The sequence below is a fragment of the Schistocerca piceifrons genome, chromosome 4 (genome assembly GCF_021461385.2).
Source record: "Schistocerca piceifrons isolate TAMUIC-IGC-003096 chromosome 4, iqSchPice1.1, whole genome shotgun sequence".
In the NCBI taxonomy this organism is placed as follows: domain Eukaryota; kingdom Metazoa; phylum Arthropoda; class Insecta; order Orthoptera; family Acrididae; genus Schistocerca; species Schistocerca piceifrons.
In genome coordinates this window covers 372,610,766-372,636,669 of record NC_060141.1, presented here as the reverse complement: position 1 = coordinate 372,636,669, position 25,904 = coordinate 372,610,766, and the positions used below count along the sequence as shown (strand labels likewise).

General features: G+C 37.7%; 2 protein-coding genes across 5 annotated transcripts in view; one reads left to right on the top strand and one right to left on the bottom strand.

Annotated features, from left to right (window-relative positions):
- The window catches only part of LOC124796261, a 53,071-nt gene extending 38,013 nt beyond the window's left edge, over positions 1–15,058 (bottom strand). Inside the window, exons 1-3 of one of the 3 annotated variants that reach the window (XM_047260369.1) lie at positions 14,865–14,998; positions 14,471–14,681; positions 9,740–9,870 (exon numbers count right to left, since the gene is read on the bottom strand). In XM_047260369.1, the coding sequence (XP_047116325.1) occupies positions 9,740–9,870; positions 14,471–14,515 (176 nt within the window). In that variant the 5' untranslated portion in view covers positions 14,516–14,681; positions 14,865–14,998. Of the gene's footprint in view, positions 1–9,739; positions 9,871–14,470; positions 14,682–14,864 lie in introns of all 3 variants that reach the window. The other 2 variants (XM_047260368.1, XM_047260370.1) reach the window with 2 other exon arrangements.
- A 482-nt stretch (positions 15,059–15,540) lies between these two features.
- LOC124795304 lies at positions 15,541–21,018 on the top strand. Of its 2 annotated transcripts, XM_047259274.1 has the most exons (3): positions 15,541–15,906; positions 16,167–16,358; positions 16,533–21,018. In XM_047259274.1, the coding sequence occupies exon 3, from the start codon at positions 16,540–16,542 to the stop codon at positions 18,061–18,063; it is 1,524 nt and encodes a 507-aa protein (XP_047115230.1). In that variant the 5' UTR covers positions 15,541–15,906; positions 16,167–16,358; positions 16,533–16,539; the 3' UTR covers positions 18,064–21,018. The 2 variants fall into 2 exon arrangements, with proteins under 2 accessions (XP_047115230.1, XP_047115229.1); XM_047259273.1 differs by having other exon boundaries at positions 15,541–16,358.
- The last annotated feature ends 4,886 nt before the right edge of the window (positions 21,019–25,904 follow it).

Here is a 25,904-nt window from a genome sequence, read left to right as displayed (position 1 = left end):
CTGCACATCCACATTCTCCATGCTCCCCAAAATCCACAAACACAACTGCGGATGCCCCACTGTGGCTGATTATTGTAACGCCACTGAAAGAATTTTGGCTCTCACTGAACAACACCTCCAAACAATTGCCCATCACCCAGACTATCATGTCAAAAATAGCAATCACTTCCTTCACCAACACTCCACCAGCCTCTCCCCTTTACCTCCTGGATACCGACCTGTCACTGTTGACGCCACCTTCCTATACACCAACATCCCTCACACCCATGGTCTTAACCACTATTGAAACCAACTTTCCCAACATCCTTCAGACACCAAAGCCACTACCTCTTTCTTCATACACCTTACTAACTTTATACTAACCCACAAACACTTTTCCTTTGAAGGGAAAATACACAAACAAATCCACAGCACAGCACCCTCCCATGCCAACCCAATATTTGGACCCTCCTCACCCCTATGAAACCTCACACACCCACCTTCTACACGCTCCCCAAAATCTACAAACCCAACAATACTGGACACCCCACAGTGGCTGGTTATTGTGTTCCACTGAAAAAATTTCAGCCCTCATTGACCAACACCTCCAACCAGTTACCCGTAATCTTGCCTTCCATGTCAAAACCACCAACCACTTCCTTCACCAATTCCTCACCATCCCCACCCCATTACCTCCTGGATTCCTACCGATCACTGTCGACACCACATCCCTATACAACAGCATCCCTCATGCCCATGGCCTCACAGCTACTGAACACTACGGTTCCCCATGTCCTTCACACTCCAAACCCACTATCTCATTCCTCATATCACTTACTAACATTATCCTAACCCACAACTACTACTCATTTGAAGCAAAGGTATATAAACAAATTCATGGCACAGCTGCAGGCAACAGTATGGCACCCTCCAATGCGAACTTTTTTATGGGCCATCTAGAAGAGACATTCCTAGTTTCCCAAAACACTAAACCCCTAAACTGGTACAGGTTCATGATCTGGACTTGGAGCCACAAGACACTGTCTTCATTTCTTCATAACCTGAACAGCTCCTCCCCCATCTGCTTCACGTGGCCCTCCTCAATCCAGCAAGCCACCTTCCTAGATGTTGGCCACATCCTCTCTGATGGCTCCATCCACACCTTTGTTCATACTACTCCAACCAACCGCCAATAGTACCCGTACTTCGACACTCAGTAAATGTATGCGGGGTCATTCCATGTCAAGTCACGCAGGCCTTGACACCAACCATGTCAGATTTTGATGAAAGTTGGTACAATTACTTCTTTTATCATCCTGAAAGCACTTGTAAAATTTTTTTGCTCTATCTCTTATAGTTTTTTTTTTTTATAAATTTTTAAAGTTTTTAGATTTGGCGTTGTTTCAGCAGTCGGAAATTGTAACAAACGTTTCCTCACAACTAAAAAAATTTGTATATTAAAGAATACTCAAGATATCAGTATGAACTTTTGGAATAAGTTTGTGTATTATATCTAAATGTTAAAAAAAATTACCATAAAGATATATTAAAATCTTCCAAATGAAAAAAATTTACAAGTTTTTTATTTATTTTTTTAGCTAACGGATGTTTAGTTTTACAAAAACTGCAATATCTAGAGTCTCAGACCTGATAGAAAGCTCAAATTTGTTTTAAAATATTCTTAATTGTATAGGCTATTAGATAAAAGAAAAATTATGTTGGCTTTTTAACCTGTTTAATAGTTATCTAATTTTTAAAATAATATTAATTATATTTTAAAAATAAAAAATACCAAGTGACTTAGACACCGAAAATAAGTTTTTGTCTTCTTGGAGTAACAATGTACACTTGGATTTTGTTTTGTTACTCCTGTGTTTTGAAGTAAAAAATTATTACAGTATTAAATAGTGCTTGGATGGTATTTTATTAAGTTTATTCGAACTCTCAGTAAGTACTGTTACTTAGTTTACAGAGACTCTCTTCCAATATCCTATAAAAGTAACCAGAACAGTAATCAGACCAAAAGTGAAATCAGTATGTCAGATATTCAAACCTGTAGTGTAGGGTTATTTAAAAAATCTGACTGTTTCCAAACAACCTACACACCTTCAAAAAAGTTACAACTGGTATCAGAATTGAGTGAGGAAGAAAAAGATTTGATCCACTTACGATCTGGAATTAATCTGTGTGAACTTAAGAATATACGTTCACACCACAGCTACTACTTTTTAAATGTTTTTGAAAAGTATCAAACAACATGTGTAGACCCACTAAAAAAAACACAAAAAGCCCATCAAAAAATCGTTGAGAAGTGTAGGCTTGAATCTTTCTAAGCAATTACTGACAAAAAATATTAGCATAAAACCTGGACAAAAGCTTTGCTCAACATGCCGTAACTTTTGTGAGGAAAAATTAAGAGTTGAAGTCACTGAAAGTGAAACAGATGATGAAGTCATGGTTGAATTAGAATCATTGGAATCCAGAAATGAATCCCTCGCACAAACAAACATTGCTCTTGATTATTTAGGTTTAACACCGATAAAGCTTCATGGCTTGTCAGAACAAAGTAAAGGGTCTTATTTTAAAAGGAAGGTTAGCAGTATTGAAAAGACTGCAAAAAAGGCGGTTTCAAAAGCATTAAAATATGATGCACCAAGTTCTGATGATGACGAAGAAGATAAAAGTGTGGTTGAGAAAGCAAAGGATTTTGATGTAATGATTTCTCTTATGAAAGAGAAGATTTCATCTGTTGGGAGGTCCAGAAAAATCCAGATTCTGACCTTGGCTCCAGATTCTTGGACTCGAAATAAAGTGATGAAAGAATTTAATGTGAGTGAGTACATGGTGCGACAAGCTAGAAAGCTAAAATCTGAAATGGGTATTTTGGAAACTCCTGGTCCAAAAAAAGGTAAAACTCTTTCTGAAAATACAGTAAGACTTGTAACAGATTTTTACGAAAAGGATGAAAGTTCCAGAGTGCTACCTGGAACAAAAGACAAAGTAAGCGTTCAAAAAAATGTGTACATGCAAAAAAGACTCATTTTGTGTAACTTGAGAGAACTCTATTATTCTTTCAAATGGGAGAATCCCGAGGTAGAAGTAGGATTTTCAAAATTTTGTTTCTTGAGACCTAAATGGTGTATCCTTGCTGGTGCTGCAGGCACACACACTGTATGTGTATGCAGTATCCACCAGAATGTTAAACTATTACTGGATGCTGTGAAAATTGAAGAATCTTATAAAGACCTAATTAAGATGCTTGTGTGCAACACAGAAAACCAAAACTGCATGCTACATCATTGCAACAGCTGTCCTGCAAATACTGCACTAACAGAGTGTTTAACTGAAAAACTAAGTGAATATTATGATTTAGAAGAAGAAATTGTAATCAGTCAGTGGGTTAACACAGACAGGGCAGAAATGATCAAACAGTCTGTCAGTGTTGAAGACTACATTTCTTTATTGGTTAGGTCATTGGAAAAGCTCACCCCACACTCGTTTATAGCAAAATCCCAATCAGCAGCCTTTAAAAGATTGAAAGAAGACCCACCACCCAAAACAGCAATTATTGTGATGGATTTCAGTGAAAATTATTCCTTTGTTATACAAAATGAGATCCAAAGTTACCACTGGAATAGAGGTGGTTGTACTCTACACCCAGTTGGAGTTTTTCTAAGAAATGAGGAAAACAATGTTTTTGTTTCCAACCACTGTTTTATTAGTGATGACCAAGAACATGACACTGGTTTTGTTAACTTTGTACAAAAAGAAATTACAAAGTGGCTGTCATTACATCATACTGACATTGACTCAGTTCACTACTTTACAGATGGTTGTGCTGGGCAGTACAAAAATAGAAACAGTTTTAAAAATTTGACTGAACACTTGAGAGACTTTAATTTGAAGGCCCAACACTCTTTTTTTGCAACAAGTCATGGGAAGTCAATTTGTGATGGCCTAGGAGGAACTATTAAAAGAATTTTAAGGAAAGCCAGTCTACAGCTTTCAGACAAAGAACAAATAATGACAGCAATCGATGTGTATGAGTTTTGTGAAAAAAATATTGAAAACATTCATTTTCACTTTATTGACAAAAAAGAAGCTGATTTGCTACGGTTAAAACTAGAAAAACGTTTTTCAGCAACCCGAACCATTCCTGGAACAAGAAGTTTTCATAACTTCAAACCACTTCCAACAAACAACCTTGAAATTAGAAGGACTACAGATAGTGTAAAACCCTCCTTAGTCTTTTCTTCCCATTCTTCTTCTGATTGGGTTCGTGTTGAACCATCCATAAATAACTCTGTGGCTGCAAATTATGATGGTAACTGGTACTTTGGACTGGTAAAAACAATATTCAATGATGAAGAAGATGCAGAAATTCTATTTCTACATCCTTCAGGACCAGCTGCATCATTTTATTGGCCTGAAAGAGAAGATTCCTGCATAGTGCCTTTGGAGCACATAGTCTGTGTAGTAGACGCACCTCAATCAAGCGGCACTGGGAGAATGTGTTACTTCAAAAAAGACTGCATCAAAAGAACTGAAAGCTCTTGGATGAAGTGGAAAAACAGTTTGAATCAGCATTAATGTTTATTAAAAAGACAAAATTACTCAAAAAATTCAATGTTTCAAGCAATCAGTTGGGTTATACATAAGTGTCGTAAGTAAACTATCTTTGTACATAATTCTAATGTAATCTACTATAATTAATAAACATGTTAAAAAGCCATCATTATTTTGTTTTATCAAGTAGCCTATATGTTTAAGAGTAAATTAAAACAAATTTGAGCATTCTATCAGGTCTGAGACTCTAGATATTGCAATTCTTATAAAACAAAACATCCGTTAAAAAAAAAAAGAAAAATATACATATATTTTTTTCATAGAAAATATTAATATATTTTAATAGCATCATTTTTATATTCAAATATGTATAATAAATAAACTTGCTGCAAAAATTCATGATGTTATCTAAAAGAGTTTTTAAGATAAGCAAATTTAAAGTTTTGAATACAAATTAAACTGACCATTTCCGAAGGTTCAGAAAACGCAAAACATAAAAACTTTAAAAATTTATAAAAAAAAAAACTGTAAGAGATACAGCAAAAAAAATGCAGGTGTTGTCAGGATGGTATTAGAACCATTTGAGCCAAATTTCATGAAAATCTAAGGAGGTGGGTGTAAAATTTATTTTTTATTGGGTGATTTGATATGGAATGACCCTGCGAGTTTTGTTGCATATGTCTGATGTAAGACAGATGAATAATATCTAATTGTAGTTTTCATTGTGTCTTGTCTGTCACTATGTGGTGAGCAGCAATCTATTCTTTCATATCATTGTTATTACATTCTACATCTTCCATTGACAGAAGTGTTAGATAAAGGAACAGCTAATGAGCTGTTCCAGTCATACCTGGAAAATAGGGTGGAAAGATAGATACAGATCAAACTTCAGATAGTGCCGAACTTTTAGTGAAACAATGGAAACTCCAGGTAGGAATATCAACAATGTAGGAAAAGATAGATAGCTACTTACTATAAAGAAGACACATTACGTTGTAGACAAGCACTGCTGTTATGAATCGCAGTGGCTACCTGGCAGAAGACCTCCCCCAATTATCTGACTCCTCCATCTACAAGCTCTGCCAGAGTGATCTCATCCCAGAAATCCACTAAACTTCAATCCCTGCTTAAGGCCTTCCGCCCTTCCCAGAACCTCTCCCCTGAATCCTTTTCACTCCTCAGCCCTATGACACCCTGCACATCCACATTCTCCATGCTCCCCAAAATCCATAAACACAACTGCGGGTGCCCCACTGTGGCTGATTATTGTAACTCCACTGAAAGACTTTTGGCTCTCACTGAACAACACCTCCAAACAATTGCCCATCACCCAGACTATCATGTCAAAAATAGCAATCACTTCCTTCACCAACACTCCACCAGCCTCTCCCCTTTACCTCCTGGATACCGACCTGTCACTGTTGACGCCACCTTCCTATACACCAACATCCCTCACACCCATGGTCTTAACCACTATTGAAACCAACTTTCCCAACATCCTTCAGACACCAAAGCCACTACCTCTTTCTTCATACACCTTACTAACTTTATACTAACCCACAAACACTTTTCCTTTGAAGGGAAAATACACAAACAAATCCACAGCACAGCACCCTCCCATGCCAACCCAATATTTGGACATCTAGAGGAGACCTTTCTAGCCTCCCAAATCCTGTTAATGTTCATTGATAATATCTTCATGATCTGACTCAGGGCCACAACACCCTGGCTTCATTTCTTCACAACCTCAACAGCTCCTCTCCCATCTGCTTCATATGGTCCTCCTCAATCCAGCAAGCCACCTTCCTAGATGTTGATCACCTCCTCTCTTATGGCTTCATCTGCACCTCTGTTCACACTAAACCCTCCAACCACCAACAGTATCTACACTTTGACAGTTGTCATCCCTTTCACACCAAAAAAACCCTCTCTTATAGCCCGGCCACCTGGGGGTGGCTATCTGTAGTGCTCTGTACACTATGGGTCTCACCATGGCCTTCACAGACAGGCACTATCCCCAGATCTCCTGTGCCATTTCCCTTCACCCTTCCAACTCTCCCACCACTCTCAAGAACCAGCCACAAAGAAGTCTCCGATTTACACCAAGTACCACCCCAGAATGGAAGGGCTGAACAACATCCTTCACCAGTGCTCTGACTGCCTATCATTAGGTCCTGAAATACACATCCTACCCGAGTACTTCCCACCCCCTCAAAGTAGTGTTCTGTCACTCAACTCCCAATCCCAAGCCCTTGCCACATGGGTCATATCCCTGTAAAAGGCCCAGATGCAAGACCTGCACAATTCACCAACCCAACACTTGCTACACCAGTCGTGTCATATGTTTATCCTACCCCATCAGGGGCCGAGCCACCTGTGAAAGCAACCATGTCATTTACCAGCTCTGCTGCAGTCATTGCACAGCTATTTATATTAGTATGACTACCAACCAGCTGTCCACCAGCATGAACACCTACCACCAAACTGTGGCCAAGAGCAAAGTAGACCACCATGTGGCACAACATGCAGCTCAACATAACACATTTGATTTCAATGGCTGCTTCACTACCCGAGCCATCTGGATCCTACCCTCTGCCGCCAGCTTTTCTGAACTGCACAGATGTGAGTTATTCTTAAAAAGCATTCTACGCTGCTGTAATTATCCCGGCCTCAACCTATGGTAAAACACTGTACCTACATCCTCCACCCAACAGTATTCACCCCGTCTGTCCTATCATCTCCCCATTCTTGTCTCCCACCCTCATTGTTTCCCACCCTCTGCCCCACACACACACACACACACACACACACACACACACACACACACACACACACACACACACACACCTTCTTCTTCCTGCTACTCTCCTTTTTTCTCCATCTCCCTGCCCCCACAAACTCCTAACATTGCACATTTTGGCAGTATAGTCACTGCACACTCCATCAGACAGTGTTCGTCTCTCTCCCCACCAACACACTACTATCCCTTCACCTTTGTCACCCCCACCATATTGCTGCCTTCATCACATGTGATAGTTGCATTCTGGCCCGAGATGCAAGAGTTGGCAGTCATGTGTGCGTGAGGTGTGCCTGGTTGTGTGTGTGTGTGTGTGTGTGTGTGTGTGTGTGTGTGAATGGTGTGCCTCTCCCATTACTGATGAAGGCTGTGGTCGAAAACTTCAAGTAAGTGTCTTTTCATTGTGCCTGTCTGCAACTTGACCTGTCTTCTTTACAATACGTAGCAATCTGTCGTTTCTGACATTGTAGAGGTTGTAGAGAGCTTCAGACAGAACATTAGGGAATGACTGATGAGAACAGGGTATAGGAATACAGTGGAATAAGAATGGGTAGCTTTGAGAGATGACATACTGAAGGCAGCACAGAGGATCAAGTACATAAAAAAATGTGAGGATTAGTAGAAATCATTGGGCAACATGAAAGATACAGAATTTAACTGATGAAGGGAGGTAATAAAAAATGCAGTAAATAAAGCAGGAGCAAGGGAATACAAACACCTACAAAATGAGATTGACAGGATGTGTAAAAGGGCTACATACAAAAAGCTAGAGTACAAAAGTGAAGATTTTGAAGCATACATCACTAGGGGAAAGACAGACGCCACCTACAGGAAAATTGAAGAGGCCTTTGGAGAAATGAGAGCTACCTGTAAGTATTTCTAGAGTTCAGTGGGAAAACCAGCCCTAAGCAAAGAAGGTAAAAACAGGAATGTGGAAGGAGTATACAGAGGGTATACAAAAGGGAGATGTACTAAAGGGCAATATTATGGAACTGGAAAAGGATGTAGATGATCAGATGTGAGATACAATACTGTGCGAAGACTATGACAGGGCACTGTAAAAGCTAAGTCGAAACGTGGCCCTGGGAGTAGACAAAATTCCATTTGGACTATTGAGAGCCTTTGGAGAGGCAGCCTTGACAAAACTCTTCAAGATATATAAGGCAGGTGATACGTCCAATTCCAATTCCAAAGAAAGCAGGTGCAGGCATATGTGAAAAATGGCCGAACTATTGGTTTCAAAACACTAACAAGAATTCTTTACAGAAGGACAGAAAAACTGGTACTATGTTTACAGCATTTGTAGACTTAGAGAAAGCTTTTGGCTATGCTGACTGGAATATTCTCTTTCAAATTCTAAAGGTGGCAGGGGTAAAATACAGGGAGCAAAAGGCAATTTACAATTTGTACAGAAACCAGATGGCAGTTATAAGAGTCAAGGGGCATGAAAGGGGAGCAGTGTTCAAGAAGAGAACGAGACAGGGTTGTAGCCTGTCCCTGATGTTATTCAATCTGTGTCTTGAGCAAGCAGGAAAGGAAACAAAAAATTGAAGTAGGAACTAAAATCTAGGAAGAAGAAATAAAAACTATGAGGTTTGCCAATGACATTGTAATTCTCTCAGAGGAAGCAAAGGCCTTGAAGACCAGTTGAGCAGCATTGACAGTGTTGCAAAAGGATGATATAAGATGAACATCAACAAAAGCAAAACAAGGATAATGGAATGCAGTCGAATCAAATCAGATAATGCTGATGAAATTAGATTAGGAAATGAGACACTTAAAGTAGTAGATGAGTTTTGCTGTTTGGGCAGTGAAATAACTGATGATGGCTGAAGTAGAGAGGATGTAAAATGTGGACTGGAAATGGCAAGAAAGCTGTTTAAGAAGGAGAGAAATTTGTTAAAATCGGGTATAGTTTTAAGTGTCAGGAAGTCCTTTTTAAAAGAATTTGTATGGAGTGTAGCCAAATATGGAAGTGAAATGTGGACAATAAATAGTTTGGACAAGAAGAGAATAGAAGCTTTTGAAATTTGGTGCTACAGAATAATACTGAAGATTAGATGGGTAGATCATGTAACTAATGAGGAGGTACTGAATAGAACTGAGGGAAAAGAAATTTAGGGCGCAACCTGACTAGAAGAAGGGATCACTTGGTAGGACATTTTCTGAGACATCACAAGATTACCAATTTAGTACTGGAGGGAAGCGTGGAGAGTAAAAATCGTATAGGGAGACCAACAGATGAATACAGGAAGCAGAGTCAGAAGGATGCAGGTTGCAGTAGTTACTCGGAGATGGAGAGGCTTGCACACGATAGAGTAGAATGGAGAGCTGCATCAAACCAGGCTTCAGAATGAAGACAACAACTACAGAAACAATATTTGCTCTTTAACTTACACAAATCTAATTAAGCTAAAAACTTCAGTTCCTGGACTGCACAGGCCATGAATCTGTGGTGGAATTCGAGAGTACCGTCTCACCGAGATATGAAGAACTTTCTTCCCTTGCTGTGCCCAATGAACTGCAAACTGAAACAAAAATATATATAGTTAATACTCTCATATTTTAAAAAGATGCAAGCTACTTTTGTAATCCAATTTCAGCTCCACAAAAAACTAAAAGTAGTTAAAACAACAAACTGAAAGTCTGTTTATGAAAAGTTTCTGTCAAGGATTTGAAAAGGAAAGTACTGCTTCTCAATCATGTTCCGACTTTATAAGCAATACAAAACACTGACATATAGTTGGTGAAACAATAAGGCTATGCATTGTCAGAAAATTTTCTTCCCGTGTTAACAGTTTTCAGGTTGCTATACTTCCATGGTGGCATGTATCTTTAAAGCAGAAGTCACTAATTTAAAACTATTCAACCACACAATTTTTACTAGCAAGACTGAAACATATGCAAGGAAGTCAAGTCATACAAATACTGTTGAGTAAGCAATTATGGGAAATATCCACATTTGGGTAGCTGCCTAAACGTGTAATGTCCCTTTGTATATTATATTTCCTTATATCAAATACACTGGGTCTTCTAAATGGAGCAGGTGGGAATTCTCCCTGCAACACAGACTTCATTCCCATAATCACACACCTTATATCCCGCAAGTGCACCTGCATAGTCTCTGTGCATGTGTGCATGCTCCCACAGGCAGCACTAACATCTCCCCCACCCCCGGCCCCCTCCTCTGCCTGCTGTTACTCCCCTCCCCACACCATGCCTCTTCTTCACCCACCCTAACAAAGATCACTCCACACTGCACATGTAGTTGCAATCAAGTCTTAGCACATGGAGATGACAGTGGCCTTGTGTGTGTGTGTGTGTGTGTGTGTGTGTGTGTGTGTGTGTGTTGTGAGAGAGAGAGAGAGAGAGAGAGAGAGAGAGAGAGAGAGAGCTGTGCTTGAGTAAACGTGTGACAGTTTTGTTGCAAATGTCTGACGTATGATAGAAGAATAATATCTAATTGTAATTTTCATTGTGTCTTGTCTGCCACACTATGTAGCGAGCAGCAATCTATTCTTTCCATATCACTGTTATTACATTCTACGTCTTCCACTGACAGAAGCGATAGATAAAGGAACAACTAATGAGTTGTTCCAGTCGTATCTGGAAAATATGATGAAAAGATAGATACAGATCAAATTTCAGATAGTACTGAAATTTTTGTGAAACAATGGAAACTCCAGGTAGGAATATCAACAATGTAGGAAAAGATAGATAGCTACTTACTATAAAGAAGATACATTAAGTTGTAGACAAGCGCTGTTGTTATGAATCACAGTGGCTACCTGGCAGAAGGCCTCCCCCAAATATCTGACTCCTCCATCTACAAGCTCTACCAGAGTGATCTCATCCCAGAAATCCACTAACCTTCAATCCCTGCTTAAGGCCTTTTGCCCTTCCCAGAACCTCTCCCCTGAATCCTTCTCACTCCTCAGCTCTATGACACCCTGCACACCCACATTCTCCATGCTCTCCAAAATCCACAAACACAACAACCGCGGATGCCCCGCTGCGGCTGATTATTGTAACTCCACTGAAAGAATTTCGGCTCTCACTGAACACCACCTCCAATCAATCGCCCGTCACCCAGAATCTCATGTCAAAAATAGCAATCACTTCCCTCACCAACACTGCACCATCCCCTCCCCTTTACCTCCTGGATACCTACTTGTCACTGTTGACGCCACCTCCCTATACACCAACATCCCACCTTCCTAGATGTTGACCTCCTCCTCTCTGGTGGCTTCATCCACAACTCTGTTCACACTAAACCCTCCAACCACCAATAGTACATACACTTCGACAGTTGTCATCCCTTTCACACCAAAAAACCCTCTCTTATAGCCTGGCCACCTGGGGATGGCCATCTGCATTGACAAGAACTCTGTTGCTTAGTACACTAAAGGTCTCACCATGGCCTTCACAGACAGGCACTATCCCCAGACCTAGTTCGCGAACAGATCTCCTGTGCCATTTCCCTTCACACTTCCAACTCTTTTCACCCAGTACCACCCCAGAATGGAACAACTGAATCACATCCTTTGACAATGCTCTGATTGCCTATCACCATGCCCTGAAATGAGGGGCATCCTACCCATGATACTTCCCACCCCTCCTAAAGTAGTGTTCTGTCGACCAACAGCATAGTCTATCCCCATGCCACTCCCAATCTCAACCCCATCAGGGGGTGAGCCACCTGTGAAAGCAGCCACGTCATTTGCCAGCTCTGCTGCAATCATTGCACAGCCTTTTATGTTAGTATGACTACCAACCAGCTGTCCAGCAGGATGTGGCCACGAGCAAAGTAGACCACCCTGTGGCACAACATCCAGCTCAACATAACATACTTGATTTCAATGGCTGCTTCACTACCTGAGACAGATGGAACCTTCCCTCCACCACCAGCTTTTCTGAACTGCACACTCTCCGCTCCTGTAATTATACTGGCCTCAACCTCTGGAAACACACTGTACCTACATCCTCCACCCAACAGATTCAACCCCCTCTGTCCTATCATCTCCTCCCCTTTTTTGTCTCCCACCTCTGCCCCCCCCCCCCCCCACACACACACACCTTTCTTTCCCTGCTCCTCTCCTTTCTCCCCCCCCCCCCCACCACCACCACCCTGCCCCACACTCTCCTGATACTGCACCTATTTGCATTCTAGTCCCTGCACATTCCACCAGAGGGTGTTTGTCTCTCCCCCACCCACACACTATTATCCCTTTTTTTTATGCAAGAGTCTTAACTGTGCCTGTCGGCAACCTGATGTGTCCTTTACAGTAACTAGCATATCAATCTATCTCTTCCTACATTGTTGAACTTATAGTGAATCAATTATCAGACCTTGTAGTGAATCAATTAATGCAGTTCGTAGTATATATAAGTAATTTCCTAGGTAACATATGTCAAGGAAGAAAAATTCTCTTTGCTGTTAACAGCAACATTACACCCACTGATGAAAAACCAGAACTTTCATTTGAAAAGACAAATGGAACATTGGTTCGTGTTTACTACAGGTCAGCATGTAATAAATTAACATTGCACATGAAGAAAAAATAACACAAACTTCAGCTTAATTAGGGGAAACAGTTCTGTCACATTCATTCATTTATTTAATGATTCTTTTTTTATTTATATTTATTCCACATTGAGCCAACATGTGTAAATAATATGCTAAACAAACTTGGTCATTTTTATACACCAATATACATATGTCCAGTGCACGCTATACTAACAAATATGTTGAGTCAATATATCTTTGAAGTGGTAAGATGCTGTTAAGTGTCAACTTGTCTGTTAGAGTGCCCTATCTGTTACCTACTTCTCTACATATACAAATGGCAAAGGTTGTTAGGTTAATAACATTGACTTTACCATATTTACATATGCTGACTCCTCGTGATCAGAAAATTGCTTTTATTTAATCTGAAGGTAGTCTCACAGAATGAAATTAGTCCTAACTCTGGTGTAAAATATTATCATCTGTAATTGGAATAAATACATTTTCTGGATAATGGTGGATTTTCGTTGTGACCATGTCACAACTCATCAACCATTCGTCATGTTCTGTAGACCTCATCAAAGAGCAGAACCTACAGGGATGTGCAACAAGTCAAGGCATACATTTAAAAAGGGCAAGGAAATTGCAGAAACTTAATTGGATTATTTCATCAAAAATAAAATGTAAGTATACTGTCTAGTGATATTCGTATATTTGCAGGATAAATTTCATCATGTAAATTTGAATGAAAGCTGCTACTTTGAAAAAATGCTGCTGCTTCCCCAGTTACATCAGGTAACTGCTGTTTATCTGCTGCTAGCAGGTTAATATTTCCTTGATGTTTGAAAACAAAACTAGAAGACTATTTACAAAATAAAAGTTTTTATACAGTAATTAAAACAGGTTACTTAATTTTAGGAAGTTCTGTACTATACAAGCCACATATACAGAAATAATAATTAGCTAAGGCTAAAAAACAAATATAATTCCGGTAAAAGGAAATTCATTATCAATTACTGTGTAAGAAATTAATTTCAAGCTGTTAAATTTTCAATATTTTGGATGACAAAATCCACACAATGTAAATTATTTCATGGATTAATTTTCTTCAAAGAAAAGTTCTGCCTATACCTGTATACACTGAGTCTCAATTACAGTACATTACTACATGTTAAACAAATGAAAAAATTATAAACTGTGTCGCAAATAAAAACTTTTCAGGTTGAGTATTGATTGGCAACTGATATGGAATAAACACAAAGATGCTTGCAATGAAAAATTCATCAGCACGTTCTCCTTTAGGGTCCAATAGTGAGGCAGTGCCTTGTCGTGGCATACCATTCCTGCATACATTCTACTACTCTTAGATATGACAATGCTTTATGGCGACCAACTGCACAACACAAAATAATTTTCATATTCCAGGAAAGGCCATAAGAAAAGTAATTCAAAACTAGTGGTGAAGTTCAGGAAATCTTTAAAACACAACTGGGTATCCTTGCTGTGTCATGTGTATTCATCTAGCAGTCAGTTACACGCTCTATGGTGAATACCAATGAATAAGCCACAAATAGTTACGACAGATGATCAGAGAACAAGAGCTCATTTGGATCTACATTTACCAAGGTCATTTGGTAAGGCACTGGCCTCCGATACTGTAAGATCATACTCGTGTCCAGTCGTCCTAATTTTGGTTTTCCAATGTCGCGATCGTTCCTTCACCACGGGCACGACCAAGTACCTATGCTCTCTTCGTTAATAGCCTGCGTATTTATTTATGTCAATATACATGGTGGGAATTTTTCTTGCAGTAAGCCGAAAAACAGTGTAGCACTGAAAAGTAAATAAATTACTACATTGCACTACAAAATTAACGCTGTCCGTCTTCGCAAACAAACAGGTCAACTCACACACAGCATCTTATTTTACGTGAAAAGAGAAGAGCATGTAGTGGAAATTTCCTTCTATATGTAATTTGAGACTTAAATGACTCAATATAAAATTTGTAAACCGAACCTGATAAAGAAAAATGGAATGATTGACATCAAGTGACCCAAGCAACAGTAATGTATCAATGTCTTTGGGCTTCATTGGCTTTTCCACAACATTCTTCCTTCCAACTATATTTTTTAAGCTTCTTCAATCCCTCATATTACCATTTGTCCATTTCAACCTCACAATCTCCCGCCATAATCACAGATTACATATATATTGCGAGTATCTTCGACCTTCTATGGTCGAAATTCAATACCCCATTTTCAGTGCGTCACGGGAAAACAGTTGAAAATTTATTCCCTTGTTCTATTATTTCCAACAAGTCATTTTGCAGTATAATCAGTAATTAAAAATAGTATCACTCGTCCATTACACTACTGATGGCTCACCGAAGAAAAACAAGCTGCGAGCAACAGCACTTTCTGAATAAGTGATTTATTTCACTCTGAAATCAGTCTGTGATATTTATGGAAACAGCCGCAGTATTCTCATACTGGTATGGATAAAACAGTACTATTTAACGGTTTATAAACAAAGAGATGTAGTCTCGGTGTTTTGTTTAAGTATGAAGATAGTGTTGGTAGTACTACATGTGGATGAGTGTGTGGTTCACAGATGTTATGCATATACAGGTAATTTACAGTATCTTTGTTCAGATATATTTATGTCTCACATCAAAACAAAAACAAATTGTGTATCGTCAATCGTGATTCTGCTGAAAGTTGTTGGAGGGGGGATGTTGATATGTGTGGCTTTTATTCTAAGCCGCTTTGAATTACTGTTCGCGGACTGGCAAAATATTACATGAAAAGTCCGAATTGTGTCTGCAGTGTTCGGATACGCCCAAATAAAACATATTACTGAAGATGTGCCCCTCCTGTAGAGACCCCTAATAAATCAATTTCCCATATTGCAGATGACTGTTTTGATTTGTGACTAAAAATAAATAGAGCGTTGAAATGATGGATGAAATATGGCTTTCCTTTATTCTTCAATATTGTGAAGTAATGTGGTATCTTCCGTCACGAAATACTGGCTTCAGTATTCTAGTGAATGCGAGCAAGTATGTGGCAACAACTCTGTGACTTCCATATTATGAAATTATCTAGTGTTAAGCGTACATTCTATCAAACAACTCAATGACTGTAATGCGACAGTCTTCAAAGGAATAAAAGTTAACGTTGCAGTTGAGCGGCAAACGCTGCAACCTTCGTAGCTATATAACAAAGCCATGTAACAGTAAATATGCTTAACTAATCATCATCGGATTCTCATGCCTACCCGTTTTGCTGTGTTTTGCTCCAGTATACTATTTTGTTGCAGGAACCTGGCTTCGTGCAACTATGAAGGGTGTAGATACACGTAAGTTGTCTCCTGGAAAGGCAGATAACACATCAAAATCTATGTAAATGGTTTAAAATGTTCAAGATGTGATGTGCTAAATAGTTATGCACACATTCCTCATTTGTTGTTTTTTTTTATTGAGTACCAGCCATTAGATTGACGATTAGTCAGGTGAGACATTTTTTCCAGTGTTCAAAAGCTCATAAATCATTTGTGGTAACAACGTAATTATTATGTGCTGTTGTTTACAAAATTAGAATATGCAGTATTAATTATTATTCATAGAACTAGATAAATTTGTATTTTGTACACAGGAAGCTTTGACTCAAAATCATTTTTTTGCAGGAGTTGTATGTCAACAATGCCACGTCGTAAACTACCTCAAACGTTGTATAAACTGTGCTTGGAGGAAGCAGAATTGTTAATAGCAAATTCTTGTCAGAATATTCATGACAGATATGGAAATTATGATGACGAATTTTGCAGAATTGCTGCCCAGGAGCTGCAGAGTTACTTACTGCTAAACATTCCAGGCATTTTACTGGATGACATATGCGACCGCAGAAGGTTTTCAGCACACAGCACACAGAATTATGATCCACGAATAAGTCTCTCCATATACATACACAAAAATATGAGGAAATTCTTCATAAGTGAGACGTCTGATGAGAAAAAAATTGGATCGGGTGACTCATTCTGGGTAACACAGTTAAGCAAATTACAAAACATTGTGGTCCTGGACATGCATTTAGCTTGTACAGATGAGATATTAGAAGTTGTGGGCAGAACTTGCTTGAAATTGGAACAAATCAATATTGTGTCAAGGTTGGAACCAGACAAAGGAAAAATAAATTCTTATCCATTTAATGCATTGAAACTAAAATTCTTTGTGTCAGATGATGGTTTACATCATTTGAAAAACTGTAAACTTCTGAAATACATCACTATGAACAAGATAATTCGTAGTCATGTTGGTGGCAAAATGATGACACCTGCTGGTATAAGAGGCCTCGTGAAGTCTCTTCCTCAGTTGCAATCCATTTCCTACAATTACATGGGTATTGTTCTTGGTGAAGAAATGGATGACATTGACTATCTACCTCTTACCTGTATCAGTGACTACATTGCTGATGTTAAACACACTCAAGCTATTGCAAGGTTGTGTCTTAACTTGCATCATTTGTGCTTGGGGGTGCAAAGTGACATTATTGCTCCTGAGATTCTAAATACTTTAACAAACAGTAGTCTTCAATTAGTTGTGCTTGAATTAGACCAGTTCCCATTTTGTGATGAGATGGTTCAATTCTTGATAGAAAAAGGAAAAGCTCTACATAGCCTAAGGTTGCGATCAGGAAATATTTTACACCCTAAGCATGTACGCATAATTGGAGAGACTTGCCCAAATTTAAAAAGCCTTTCACTCAGAGAGAAAGATACATGGAAATATTTAGGCAGAGTGTGTGAGATGCCAAGCAGTTTTACAACATGCAGTCAAGTGCTTTTCAGTAATTTAGAATGTCTTAAAATTGAAGGTACTGACTGGATACCTAAAGACATCATTCCTCTACTTCTGATTAATGCCAAACACATAGAAAAACTGTCCATCTTTAAGAGAAACCATTTTGATCCAATAGAGCCTATTCTTTTCCATGTCCTAAAATATAATCCTCTTCATCACCTGAAAAAATTTTATTTACTGTTAGGCTGTGATATAAAAATGTGTACAGTTGTGTATCTTGCTAAGAACTGCTTAAGCATAAGAGAATTAGCGTTTTCAAAATATGGCACTGATGGATCTGCAGAACTGAAAGAACTGAATGAAGACATCAAAAGATTAAATTTAGATCTAAAAGTTTGTCCATTTAAACTAGAGTGATTTGTACAGGTGTAGTGTTAACTTTCATGCTGTTTTTAACATTGTTATTGAAAAAAAAAACATTGTTTTTTCAACAAAAAAATCTCTACATTACACCTACATGATACATAAAAGTTCTACTACTGTTGATACAAAGAAGTTTCTTATTGCTACCTCACACACACTCATATGATTTTGTTTTGAGAAAATGTCATTGTAATGTCAAAACTAAACCATTTGCTCAACACATTTTTGTTGGAAATTTAGTACAGTTCATGGTTTAGACAATTTAAAGCACCGTTCTTATTACAATGGCTTCGATGGTTTACCATGTGTTGATCATCTACGGTATGTCTGGATATTTCGTCTGAGTGCATATTCAACTCAGACATGCAATTAAAGGGGAAGCACATTCCCCCCAGCCGGGAGACTGGAGTTATGTTTCTGGGAGAAATTAATCATGTATAGTACCTAAAAACCCTGAGCTACAGTTACTGTGACAGAACCTTATTAAATCTCTACATTGAAGATGTATTAAATCACGTTTCTACTGTAATTACGTATACAACTGTCAGATGAAATAATAGTTTGATGTTACAGCCATTTTTGATGTAATTGTATCTTTGTTCAATTTTTTGCCGGTGTTCATATATTGTGAATCAGTCATATTGTAAAATTATAAAAAACTGACTCTAAATGTTAAGGTACCAGTATGCATAATAGAATGACAGCGAAAACAGATATTGTTAAACCAGGATATTTTCACCTCTTGTTACATACGTGTGGAACCTATTTTTCTTTTTAAGCGGAGGCCATTTTTAAATCCATCTGAATATTAAGATGTCCATTTGAAAATTTGGATTTTCTTAGAAGGATCTGTAAAGTGCCACAAAATACTAATAACATAATGGTGATAGATTTTGTGATTAGCTTTTATTTGATTAACATTAACTGCCATACCTTTAGTTTTCTCTCATTATGCTGTATTTTCCTTTTGATGGAGTGGTGTTTTTTCCTGGTTTATTCTCACAATTGTAACAATAGTATCCTAATTTTTGCAAATACTTCAGTGTTAAAGGAGACACTTGCCAAGAAGCGGAAGTGTTGAGTTGTCTATAGGCACACACACAAAAGGTGGAAAACTTGCTAGCTTTCAGAGTTATCCTCTTTTGGTGAGTGGTGTCCTTTCATCCTAAAGTATTTAAATTGTACAAGAAATTTCCTACAACATTTGTATCTTCATTTTTTCCATTCCATGCACCCATTCCATTCCAAAATGTGTTCTCCCAAGGTTATTTCTTTTAGTGATTGATTTTTTTTACATTCCTGAGATTATTGTATTATTATTATTATTATTATTATTATTATTATTATTATTATATTTTGATGCATGTAATTGAAGATTTATGGGTGCTATTCTAATCAAGGAACACATTATGGTGTAATTTACTACAGAGGGTACTATATTTCATACTGTTGTACAGTAACTTATAAACGAAAAAGTAGTCATGCAAGCACAAATTATATTTAAACATGTTTGTTTCAACAAACTGTTGAAAGATGTTTGCTGTTTATGTACCAACGATCTATTATAACATTTTGTTTTAATTAGTGAAACTTAAGTGTTTTTAATAAAAAATTAAAGCTAGTCAGAATTATTAACAACTGATTAAAAAAAAGGAATGTAGGTGCAGCTATATGATAACCTAATTCGCTGAAAGGAAATAATTCTTAACCTCATTTGTAACCTTTTCTCTGTTGTATGCTCAGAACTAACTGAGAATTATGATCAGTGATGACCCCACAGATGTCTCTTGCCAGACTTGTTGACTATCCATTATGCGAATAGCACTGAATAGTACTAAAAGACTTACTAACTTAGTTGCTAACCAAATTCTACACACAACTTCGCTGAGTGTTAAGAGATCCAAACTATTTCAGTAATTGTACCTTTGATACTTAAACTGTTGTAAAACCAGTCATCACTTCTAGTACTTCCTCTTCTCTTTCCTTTAAATTCTGTATTGATCCATTGTTCTAAATCACTCAATACTTATATCTGTGACGTTTAGATATGGCATTCTTCCTTCGTTTTTCTTGTGAATTACTTGAGAAGTCACCATTTATATGATTATTTAGGCCCATTATGTTCTGGCATTCAGTTTTGGACAGTACAACCACTTTCAGGTGGAATAAGCAATAGTGCTTTCTTGATATTTAGTGTATTGTATTTGGAGCATGCTTTCCAATCTTCTTCCAGATGTCTTCCTGTGCATTTTAACTATCATTAAATGGTCTTCTTTCTCTCCTTATGTTTCTATTTTACTTATGTCAGAGGCTTTCAGGGGTTTTTGCTCTCTCCTCTTCCCCTTAATTTTCCTTTTTAGTAAAGCATTTCTTAATGCTTGATGAAAACCAAGAGTTAACAGAAATGAGTCTGTGATTGTTGAATACCTTTCTTTGCATTTCAAATAGGAACTATGATGCTTGTTTGTTTAGAGGTAGTGTTAAATTATATTGTGTAGAACCTGCAGAAACAATTCATGGTAGAGTATGCCCTGAAACTGGACAAATGTGATAGATATGACTGTACTTTTGAAAAAAAGCGTCTTTATTTGCTGCAGTAATTTCCTTGTGTGATTTATTCCAAGAGTTGTGGTCAACTTTTTGCAATGAACTGCTGTGGTAGGTGTTAGGAAATTTTATTATGTGTAACTTTTTATGAGTTCTTGATTCACATAAGATAGACTAGGAGGAGGAGCATGTTATTTTGCAGACATTGTAAAGGAAAAAGGTTTTGGCTGTTATCAGTCACATTAAGTGGTGAAAAATGTGCTTTGAAACAAAATGTTTTGAATGTTAGGGAAGGCAGAAGAGAATATAATTAGGATTTGTGTGTTTTGGAGTATGAAAAGGATCCATTTTTCTTGTTAAGAAAAACTAGCATCTCACCCCCTCCTCTCCCTCCGTCCCTCCTTCCCCCCCTCCCCCATCCCTCCCTCCCTCCTTCCCTCCCTCCCCCCTCCGCCCATCCTGATTTAGGTTTTCCATGATTTCCCTAAATCACTCCAGGCAAATGCCGGGATGGTTCCTCTGAAAGGACACGGCCGACTTCCTTCCCCATCCTTCCCTAATCCGATGAGACCGATGACCACGCTGTCTGGTCTCCTTCCCCAAACCAACCAACCACCCTCCCTCCCCCCACCCCCCTCCCTCCCCACATTCTATCTATCTATCCATCCATCCTCCCACTCCCTCACCCACCCCCTCTTCCTCCCCCTCTTCCCTTCAGCTCCTCCAACCTGAGAGGATAGTACTGTGTATGTGTGTGTGTGCGTGTGTTAACTTATGTAGTTGAAGTGTCTTTCAGAATGGATCATGTGGAAGCTGTTCCTTTAAATTAACTTTTATATGATTGATGTGTTTGTCATTTTGTTTTCCATATTTACTGCCATATGCTACTGTGTTACATATTTCTGGTAAAATACAGATGGAATAATTCCATACTCCATGCAATAATTTATCAAATGTTGATGACGATTAGCAGTTTGATAGTTCTAATCAAGCTTCCTACACTGAAGAGATGGTTATCAATGACTGTTTATTTTATGACAAGAAATTATATATTTTTGTTTTGTGCTACAATCACAGTTTTAAGAAAATATAATATCACATTCTTTTAAAATAAATTTGTTTAATACACCATTTAGTACTTACTGTGCATGCAAACAATCTACAATGATAGGTATCAGGTGTTAATTAAATTACTTGGATGGTGACAGAGATTTTTCAATTTGGAAACCACTTATTTCTGTTGAATTTCTTATCATAAATTTTGAAAATGTCTTTCTGAACTTTTTCTTGTTGTGATCGAACTGTACTTATTCAGTGAAGTTCTTACAGATATTCTCAATATGACCAGTAGAATAAATATTTGTTTTTCATCCTGTTAAGATTTCTCCAGGGTTAACATCTTAGACAGTGTCTCTTCATCTGTACATAGATTATAACTTCTTGTAGCTTTATGTCAGCTAAATTTCTCTTGTAAAAATCAAAGGAGTATTCTTAATAAGGTAAAATTTATGTACCTGAACATATGTAATTTAATATGTACGCACACTTAAACTTCAGATACCGATGTTTTAACACTACAAAATATTTTCATAATATGTAACATAAGATTATTTTATAATCATATAACATAAGATTATTTGCAGTGCGGTATTATCAGGAAGAATGTTATAGGTACAGCTGACTGTGTTTTTTGTCCTGGAATTCATGTACATACAGTGAGTTCCTCTTTACCATATTTTGCAGGTGTTTTCCTACTCACATTTGCATCTATGCCATAGCTAACTGCAAGATGTTGAGACAACATGAATCTGAGACATATGTTTTTTTGTAGTGCACAGGCTGATTGCCATGATTCACAGACAGATGTGTTATCTTTTGTATAGGGAGTGCTTTTGCTGTCTTTATATATATGCTGTTTCTACAGGCACTAATACTGTGAGCAACACTTTTTTCCCCAGTAATTTTTTCTACTTTCTAATCAGGACATTTGGTAATACCTCTCTTATTGTTGTAGCTTATTTTGTTTTTATACCTTCATTGTGAAATACTCCAAATTAATTTGAGCTACAGATTAAGGTAATCAAATTGTTATATATTATATTATGTAGGAGAAGGATGGGTCATTATGTACATAATAAGAAACCAGCTTTGAAGTAATGTACTCATTGCTTGCTGTATTATCTGTAGACAAAATATTCCATTACAAATGAAGATATTTGTTTTATTAGGATGTAGTATTGCATTAATGTTAGTTTCATTAGATATAAAACTCTGGCTACTGTCTGTTATAAACGAGGAACTGAAATTGTCTCTTAATTTCTCCGTGAACCCACTCTGATAGCCATCCTTGAGAAGTCTAATGGAGCAAAGAGAATTTTTACTACAACGGCAACCAAAATTTACATGGAGCTTCTCTCACAGATATGATCAATCGTTTTTTTCAAAGACCTATGACCCCTTGTTCAACAGAATAGATTAATGTCTGTTACAGAGATGTATTGGGAATCGATTGCAGTGTAAGAAGTAAAACTCTTATTGGCATTTCAGAAATTGTTGTTTTCCACAGATTTCACCATGCCAATGTCACATTTCAATAACCTAGATGTGTTGAATAGTGTCATATGTGATTGATGCATTTCCATATTTATAGATAATCATGTTGATTGTAAATTCATCAGAGATGGAGCACAGACCTAGGGTTAACAAAGACACAGAAATGAGCTGCATTGTTTCATAAGGCACTCAACCATTCACCTTCATTAATTTAACAGTGTCTAAATCTGGATGAATGGAAGGGGATTTGAACCCAGTTCCTTCCGAATGTGTGTTCAGTGCCTTAAACATTGCTCCATGTTGCTGAGTCAGGCCTTCCCAAGTATGTCACTGGGGTTCCATGAAGGAAATATAGATAAAGGCACTTTCTTACTTTTCTTTTAAACTCTTTTTAGAAAAAAATATTTCCTATGCAACAGTAAGAAACCTCCCTGAGTCATTCCTCTTTTGGCAAAAAGGTAGATTTTGATTTGAATTCTTATGCACATGTGAGTAGGACTTGCAATTGAAAAAAAGTCTGTTTTATTTGGTAGTCTATTTAGTAAAACTATCAACAGTTCCTTAAGTCTTTCATACATGAAAAATTCAAGATATGTGTAAATATAGTTCTTGGTATCCAGTTCTAGGTAACTGTCTATCTCTTAATGTTCAGATTTACACCTTTGTGATAATATATTAAAATGTAATGTACTGCAAGCAATTTGAAGATCATTCTGCACTTTTAAATATCGATGTAACCAGTGGACTGTATATTTTGAGTATCAGTACTGTTTGGAATAAAAAGTTGTTCAAGAGGGCTACTCTTTACATAGCATTTCCTACAAGCATTATTATAATTATATGAAAGCTTATAATATCATATAAATAATTTTATCAAATACTAGTGCTGTGAACTCTTTCAGCACAAGTACTTGCATGATAGTCACAGTTAGTTAAGTAACAGATTCAGATGCTAAGTGCTGAAGCAAGGTTAGGATGACAACCAATAACCGGGTATGAATAAACATGGGCATTATACTGAAGCAGATATTTCATATCCATTTAGGATTTCAGTAGACTGGTTCTTGCCTGATCCCTCAAATAATAATATTACGTAACTGAATAAAAATATTGAACTCACAAAACAGAGGCTATACATTCATAGAACAGTGGAGGGCAAAAGTTTTCTATGCTTCTAATTATTCAGCTGAACTAACATGACTGAGTTCATAACGTAGTTGTCACAAGAGTGAAGAAAGAGGTAACAGGGAAGGAGGAAAACATCATCATTTATAATAGCCATAATTAATGTGATTCCTGGTGTTTTGCTGGTATGACTTGCAGAAGATATATTTTCGGATAATCAATTAGATTGACGAGTCCACTTTTATGCACTGACTTTCATTGAGTTACATAGTGTCTCTTTCAATTGCTTTTGTTTATGGTCTTGGATCTGTCCAATGTTTACATTCAACCAGGCCATGGGGTATTGTTGACAATTCACTCTTGTTTGTTCTTTTGTTCATTACCTGGTATCAAATTCACCTGTTGATGTGTGTTTGCTTTCTGGACTTCTAACAATGTTCCTTAAAGTGTATAAGCACTGGGTTGTATACAGCATTACCTGCTAATGTGGCATGTAATGTTTAGGGCAGAATATGAGACCACAAGTATTAATGACTTATCTGACTGAAGCAGCCAAACAATTCAGCTGTCATCAAGTACCACAAATTCTATAATGAAGAAGTGTGGGTATGTGCCTGATCCACAGTGTTCACTCAGTTTGTGATTTTCAAGAAAGACAGTGAATAAACTTTTCTCAGCTTGGCAGAAGTTACTATAATGACCGACACTATCTTGTCTAATGACATAGCAGTCTTTGTGGTTTGCATAGCCATGCAGAACACATGCAAATGCATTTAGGCTATGAAGTTGCTGTGCACACAGCATTTCCTCTACACCTTGTGTTGTGATGTATCTAAGAAGGGGGCCTACACCTGTTGAGTCACAACTTGTGAGTGCTTGCCTGCATGAAAGAGAATGGGACCAAACAGTGTTGAAAGTGAGTGATAGGGAATGACTGCTGCTCACTTGGCTTCTCTAGCATACAATGTTGAAATGTTGTGTTGTAAGGCCAGTATAATTGTGTATGTTGATGGCTCAGTTCATTAGGCAAATGGCCCAAACTGAACCACACATGTAACAGTGATGTATTAGCTGTGGGTACTATTATATCTGTTATTATTAAACAAGCCAGTGACCTCGCTTTGTTGAGTGCTCCAGTTCCTGTCTGATCACAGAAGTTAAGCAATGTTGGCCATATACATCTACAGCTACATGAATACTCTGCAATTCACAATTAAGTGCCAGGCAGAGGGTTCATCGAACTGACTTAAGTTACTTCTCTACCATACCACTCTTGAACAGCGTGCAGGAAAAACCAACACTTAAATCTTTCTGTGCAAACTCTGATTTATCTTATTTTCTTATGATGGTCATTTCTCCCAGTGTAGGTGGGCATAAACAAATTGTTTTCACACTCTGAGGAGAAAGTTGGTGATTGAAATTTCATGAGAAGGACCTGCCGTGGTGAAAAAGTCTTTGTTTTAATGACTGCCGCTCCAATTCGTGTATCATACCCGTGGCACCCTTTCCCCTAGTTCACGATAATACCAACAAGATTCCCTTCTCTGAACTTTTTCAATGTCATCTGTCAGTCCTATCTGATGCGGATCTCACTCTGCACAGTGATACTC

What these genes read in the sequence shown, in the direction of transcription:
- LOC124795304 (XM_047259274.1), top strand. Translation starts at nt 16,540, where the DNA reads ATGTCAACAATGCCACGTCGTAAACTACCTCAAACGTTGTATAAACTG.